The sequence below is a fragment of the Hydractinia symbiolongicarpus genome, chromosome 7, assembly GCF_029227915.1.
Source record: "Hydractinia symbiolongicarpus strain clone_291-10 chromosome 7, HSymV2.1, whole genome shotgun sequence".
In the NCBI taxonomy this organism is placed as follows: domain Eukaryota; kingdom Metazoa; phylum Cnidaria; class Hydrozoa; order Anthoathecata; family Hydractiniidae; genus Hydractinia; species Hydractinia symbiolongicarpus.
In genome coordinates this window covers 16,153,174-16,160,313 of record NC_079881.1, presented here as the reverse complement: position 1 = coordinate 16,160,313, position 7,140 = coordinate 16,153,174, and the positions used below count along the sequence as shown (strand labels likewise).

General features: G+C 35.5%; 1 protein-coding gene across 1 annotated transcript; it reads right to left on the bottom strand.

The window, feature by feature from the left end:
* Nucleotides 1-1,956: 1,956 nt before the first annotated feature.
* Nucleotides 1,957-3,673, bottom strand: LOC130649369 (uncharacterized). Its single transcript, XM_057455635.1, has 2 exons — nucleotides 3,219-3,673; nucleotides 1,957-3,069 (listed from the first exon to the last, which is right to left on the bottom strand). The coding sequence occupies exons 1-2, from the start codon at nucleotides 3,582-3,584 to the stop codon at nucleotides 2,842-2,844; spliced, it is 594 nt and encodes a 197-aa protein (XP_057311618.1). The 5' UTR covers nucleotides 3,585-3,673; the 3' UTR covers nucleotides 1,957-2,841.
* Nucleotides 3,674-7,140: the final 3,467 nt, after the last annotated feature.

Sequence of the window (7,140 nt, the reverse complement as noted above, 5' to 3'; positions counted from 1 at the left end):
ACTGATCACATCATTAACATATTTTTGCTGGTTAGTTTATCGGTCAACTTGGACAGTCTGAACTGTTGACTGTTAGCTAGTCGTTTATAATGCCTTTGAATTATTCCTAGACAGATAAACCATTCCTTTCAGGGCTTATAGTTAGCCATAGTATTTAACACACAACGTATATGGCTATCCATCTATGTTAAATATGGCAAAGTATGCTGCCATAAGTACTTCATTAAGCTCCCTCCTTCCAATAAGCCTTCCCTTTCAATAGGCTCCAATGATCAGAAAAACACAATTCTGACAATTAAGCTCCCAAGGGGCTTATTCAAAAAACCTTATAGTATGCAAGGAGTTTGCGTCCTTGTCGGGAAAAAAATATAAAATTTTTAAGAAAGAACAACAGCGAATTAAAGAATTTTGTTAACACGTTGGCATTTACCTCAGCAATTGCCGAATACCAACGTGGATTACGAAGGGTGTCACTTTTTGTGTTTATCAAGAGTTTCAAACTGTTTATTTAAAGCCCCTTTCATCCACATGTAAAGGCACGCCATTTCAGTTAACCTTTTTAAAACAGATTTTGTGCAAAATAATAATAAAAAGCAACTTTGGGATTCATACAGCAAAATCTTTTTCATCATATAAAAGCAGACAGATATGAACCTACAGTAAATGAGAAAGTTCAACCAAAATAAATAAAAAATATAAATGTTAATATGAAGTTAAATTTCTGCCTAGCTACTTTCAGTCAGGCACCTAGAATGACACGACCAGTCAAACAATTCAGTAAAATACACATAACTAAATTGCTTAGATTTCTTCAAGTTACTAAAAAAAAGATGTCACAAATGCTGACGTCGTTATCAATCAAAACGTTTATGGCTAGACCTAAAAATCCCCTTATTTTCTGACGTCATTATAACGTTATAAAAACGTCCATAAATTAACGTCATACTCGGCGACGTCCTGTAACGTCGTATTTTGGTCACAGGACGTCATGACCAAAATGTAACCAAAATATGACGTTATTATAACGTCCTATGCCCGCTGGGAACAGCCTAAATAACATGATTGTATATTTATACATTTAGAAAACGATCAAGGGCAATATGCGAGCAATTTGTGTGTTGCGTGTGAGAGGAATCAAATAAACTCGCCGCACGTATCTCTGACGTAAAACACCGAGCTCGCTTAGCCCTGCAAGATTATATATAAAACTTTGGTTCATTGAGACAAATCTCATTGAATATTACACCCAAAAAAACTGTGCATTTGAGGGTCACGTGATAAGGCCTCCTTCAGGGCCATTTTGTCTCGAACAACAGGCGCCGGGAACAAGTTTGTAAATATCCTTATTTAAATAAAATAATGTTTCACCGTTATAAGTATAGTTTTGAGTTTTAGACATAAGTTACCACTTGAAAAAATTAAGTATTGCGTGTACACAACTTTATTATGAATTTTTTCTTGTGTTATTTTCATATCAAAACATCTTGAATGACAACTACAGGTGCTTCATTTAATTTGCTAGACTTAAAAATAGAACTTCAAACGATTATGCGCAATAAAGTGTACTGGAAGTGATTTTATATTGTTAAAAAATTAGTTTTTCTACGATGATGTTGTTCTACTGGAATTTAACTTGTCTTCTTCATCGCTCAAACCCCGCGATAAATTGTAATCTTTCTTTAAAGACCAAGAAGTGAGTGCATCCTCACAAGTCCTGGCTAAGCTACCTACGCCGTCTGACGTCACAAATCAACACAATAAGTAAGAACCAAGTTGGCTTTTGTTCAATAATCGCGCGACGTTTAATGTAATTATTACTTTTTGGGAGAAAATTTACACATAATATAATGCGAAAATTTAAATTTTTTTATACCATGTTGTTTTCTTGATATGTAAGAATGTTTTTATTACATAAAACATATATGTAGTTTTTTTCCTTAGTTCTTCTTTAAGTCAAATCAACTAGTTTTAATCTAAAAAAAATAAACTTTGGTGATTATAGAAGAAGAAAAAAAACAAAGAATGAAATATCAAATAATTTCTGTATATATACTTGTTAAAAAAAACACAAATTAACCCTATTTGGTCCGGAGTTTTTTCGAACATAACATGATCACATAATTGTTGATAGGCTTGTCTAAATTGACTCAAACTTGAGACACTTTTAGTACGTCTTGAGAGCAACAAATTGGTAGAAATAGATTTTTGCTTAAGTCAGCACTTTTTCTGTGACTTGAAATTTGTCGAAAAAAGCACTATCTGTGTAATACTGTAATCCTTTTTACATTCTGTTAAAATTTTCCGACAGCCAAAAAAGTTATTTGACATGTTTTCCAGGTTTTACATAATTCGTATGAAAAAAAGGCAAAAATTGCCCGACTTTTCGACTTTCCCGATTTTCGGTTAAAATCTGAAAAATATTAGAAAATATTCACGAGTCCGAAATTTACAGAATGATCTCATTTGATGAAATTAAATTGTGTTGTTTTAAGTTATAAGCTTCAAGTTATAAGGATAATCCTAGCGAAAGTTTTATGTTCTTCCGGCTTAAGGATTTCATAGAGATGTTTAGGGGTAGTTTCGAGTAATATATAAGTATGTGACCTGAGCAATCGGTATGCAGGTACCTGATAGGTTATTATAAAAGCGCAACAAGTATCATAACCATGCAGCATGATAAATAAGAGTTATTAAAAAAACAGCAGTGGGAGGCAGAATCTGTCTCCCCCCCCCTCCCCGTGTCTAATAGCGTTAAGAAAGAATTGGAAATATATTATTGTAGAACGATACAAAAAAATATGTATATATAATAAAATAACCGACAAATGAAGCGACATATTGTTAGTATTCCTCCTTAATATATTTGACAATTTCATCAGACTTCATGTGTTTAAGTGCATAAATGAAGGAATCTTCAGAGGCAATTTTTAACATGTGTGTCAGATCATACCACTTAAAACCCACTATTTGAATAAGTATTCCTCTGGATTTTAATGGCTGAACAGCTTTTCCGATCGTAGGGTCATCTTTACTACCTTCAAGCCTAGCATCCGACAGCATAACAAAAATCTGAAAAAAGAAAATAGTATCCAGTGTGGTATTTGGATTTACAACAATACAATCCAACGATTTAGAAAAGAAGGTTGGATAATAATCGATTCGTAAATTAGAACATTAAAGGGATAGGGGAAAGGGGAGACGCTAGTAACATTACATACTTTTCGACTATTTTTACGCATTCCGTGTTTCGAGCTGAATAAGGTGTCATTTGCAAACTTCATTGCCAAATCAAATCGTGGACCAGACTTTTTGGCTTTTACTGCATTAATCTTTCTTATTAAATTCTTCTTATCTAGTACGGCGTCATTGAAAGAATTAAAACTAAAAATCGATTGACTGTCTTCAGCAAATGCCATAACTGCCACATGGGTCTTATCCGCTATAATATCGAACGATTTCACAAGTTTTTTAGCCAAAATCTTTGCGTCTTTCACAGCGTACTTCATTGGTGCGGAAACATCAATCGCAATTCCGAGATCAATTGGCTCAGATACTCCACAAAAGAAAAAAGAGTTAAGATACATAAAAGGAAATCGTTTTTCAAAGAGGGTAACAAAAATTAAAAAACACTTACAAACATATGGTAGAACCAACAACAGCGCACCAACGATACAACACATTGTTGAAATGCTAGAAATCATCTTTCTCCTCGTCTAATACGACTTTAAAACTCCAAAATATTGCAAATTTAGTTTATATGTGCGTTCTGAGATATGTTTCAAAAAGCTAACTGAACTTTATAATTTTGCCTTTTTATACAGCTATTTGTATCACGTGAGTTTACTTTCGAACCTACCCTTGGTTTCTGTGATAGCAAGGCGCTAAATTGATCCAGAAGTCACGTATTAGGCCCGCTATTATTTATTATATGAAAGTAAAACATTTAAAAAAAATTATCTATGAGAGTACAACAACAAATTCACAGTTGTTTTTATAAGAAGTCTTAAAAAATGCTTAGTTACACACTCACAGTTAGACTCTGTGGGTGTCAGTTATACTTAGTCAGTATATTTATACTGAAAACAATTACAAAACACATTGGTCTGTTATCTCTTGCCTTTTGGAAAACATACGATGGATTTTCTATTTTCTTTACGTTATAATTATTTAGAAGTCGCAGGCAAGTCTCAACCCTCAACGTTCTTATCATTAGAAAAGACATGTAAGAAAATAGCCGCTTCAAGGTCGACTCGTATTACATTAATCTTTGCACAGATTAGGCGCAGTTATGCTTTTGATGCAATGTATAAAAAGACTTTTATAAATATTATACTGAAGTCCAGCTTACTAACAGCACGGCCGAAACTTGCAAGGATGGTAAAATGAACTTGATTGAAATGAAACGTCTAGTCCTCCACTACGTTTCTCTGTGTGCATATTAAAAAACCCTCTTTGGGAATTCCAAGTTTAAGTAATTAAGTCGGAAATTTTGATTGTCCTTATGGAAAGAACAATAAAGCAATCTATTCCCTCTTCGCATGCGCTACACCAGAGAGATTGTGTTGCTATTTGCTCTACAGATCCAGCTATCAGGCTTAAAGGTACATTTGGTGTCTAGGAAATATCCTTTGGTACAGATTGACTGTTACAATTACATTATCGCAATAAATAACTTAATTGAGACATTGAGCACTGTGATACCGACTGTTGAGGTTCACATGTTGAACGCTTAGAACATCAGTATTTTATCGTAAACGGGATGTTTAGCAGTTATTCGATCAAACACTTATACGCTACTACGAAGCCTTCTGTCACCGGCCAAGCCTGCTGATGATTAACTTTATCTTTTTTTTTCACATAAATATTATCTATATTTTCAATTTTACAACAATAACTAGAACATTATATGATTACAAGGGAATAATTTACTACTTAACACAACATATTCCTAGCTAACGATTTAACAGTTCAACTTTGAAATTTCATGATCAACCACAATATCATCTCCTACATCGAACTTTTTATATAAACTTCTCGAACCTCTTAAACATATTAAACCAGATCTCAACAGAGCAAAACAAAGTTTTGTGCGTATATGTGTGACTGCAGTTGAAATGGGTATGTTCTTCTTATCCGCTATCATTTCCGAAAGCCGACTGTAAAAAGTGATGCATTCGCGACCCATGCTTCCGTGAATTGAGAATATTAGCGGCGTGAAACTGCCATTATTAACATTCAAAATTCTACGATTGTAATTTCTTTTCTTCTCGTTCTCGTTTGAAATGAAAGATTGCTGTAAAGTTTGGGTTTTGTACCTCGAGGCAGTGGGGTCAAAAACCCTTACGTCAAAAAATTCCTGTTGGCCGTTTATCCAAAAATCACGAGCACGAATGTCCGGTCTACAATTATCACCGGTTTTTACACTCTTTAAATCGAAACGTTCTCCAGTCAGCGGTAGCAAATTCGGTTCTAACTGTACGTCATGACAAACATCTTTGAGTAACTTTGATGTGAGGTCACGAATGTCGTTGTGACGTCTCGTAACAAAGCCACCCATCTTACACTTCATGCTGTGTTCAACGTCAAATCGAGCTCCACAAACGCAACTGCTGGGTAAGCTGGGAATGCTTTAATTGTAGCGTAGACGCATAGCATCCCAAAACTCTTGCTTGTTGAGATAAAAACCTTGCTCAGTTATTGGCAATACATTGAGCCAATTGGAGACTCCTTTTTGTTGGTTGATGTCGTTTACCTTAACTTGCTTCACCGTCATGTTATTTCTGCATAGGGCCAGATTCTCTTTCTGGATATCCAATTTTAAAGTTCTAACTTGTGCTTTAGCTGTTTTTGTTTTTCCAACATCGTAGATACCGTCTATGTCTTGCTTTTTGATAGAGTCGACAAGACATTTTGTGATCATTCTCGAATTATTAAATTGTACTTGTGCGTCGTCAGGAAAAATAGTGAGATTCAATCCTCCAAGTCGTGTGGGAAGTGATAGTAAAAGCCTTTCGTTTTCGGAGCATAGATGACCACCAGTTATCGCAGGTATGAATTCGTTTCTGACGACTGTCTCTATCGGTTGAAGTAATTTTTTTATGTCAGGAACGGTCCGGAGAAGAAATGTCAATTTAGCTTTAAAACCAGTTACAAACGCACAATAAGATGATTGAGGTTCTAGTTCAGCAATCTTTGATAGAAGTTTTAGCTGTTCAACTAAACTTGCAACTTTGCTATTAACATATTCAATCTTGTAAGACTGACTACCAATGACTGCACCGAGATGACGTTGACCAGTCGATGTTACCAAAATATTTGAATCTGCAAAGATTTGCTCAGCACTAAGTAGATACTCTTGTTTCACAATTAGATGGGATTTAGTTGCCTTCGGGAAATAGCCGTAATTCGGACCGATGTCAACGATTTTCGACCAAAATTCTTTAATTTCGTAAAGTTTTCCAGCAACAGTAAAATCGTCAGCGTATGCAACCTCTTTAAGGGTGTGGTCATTCGAACGTGTATTGTTGAAAAGTGCTTTCAACAATGGTATGATTCCAATAGCATACGCAGCCATCGACGTCGGATCGCCCTGTGTGGTGCCTTCCCTCGAAAGAATCTCCTTTCCGCCTATCACGAATAAACGTGCAGGCACAGCATAACAGTTGTTAATGAACGTAGCAATCATTGGGCATAACTTCGAAATGTTATGCAACATTACCTTTCTATTAATTGAGTTAAAGGCATTCTCAGCATCGATTAGAAGAACAGCCTCAGTATCATCGTTGTCGAAAATGTCATGCATCGCATGGACGGCTGCTTCAACACCAGCATTTTGACCAGCACAAACTTGTAACGAACCTGCTGCTTTAATTACGCCATTTTTAGACATGGTTATCACAATCTTCCCAACTATTCTACGAAGCACCTCACCAACACCAATTGGTCGTAAACCAGGATTTTTGTTTAACGGTATTAAACGGCAAGCAACAAAAGCTTCAAGCGGAGATCTATCAGATTCTGGAATAGATTCAATACACAGCTTCTTCGTTAACTCGGCTATGGCTTTACGTAGATCAGTATTGGTTGTACCAAATGTGGAAGAGCAAAGTATACGTCTCCATCCGTCAGCATCCAAACCTG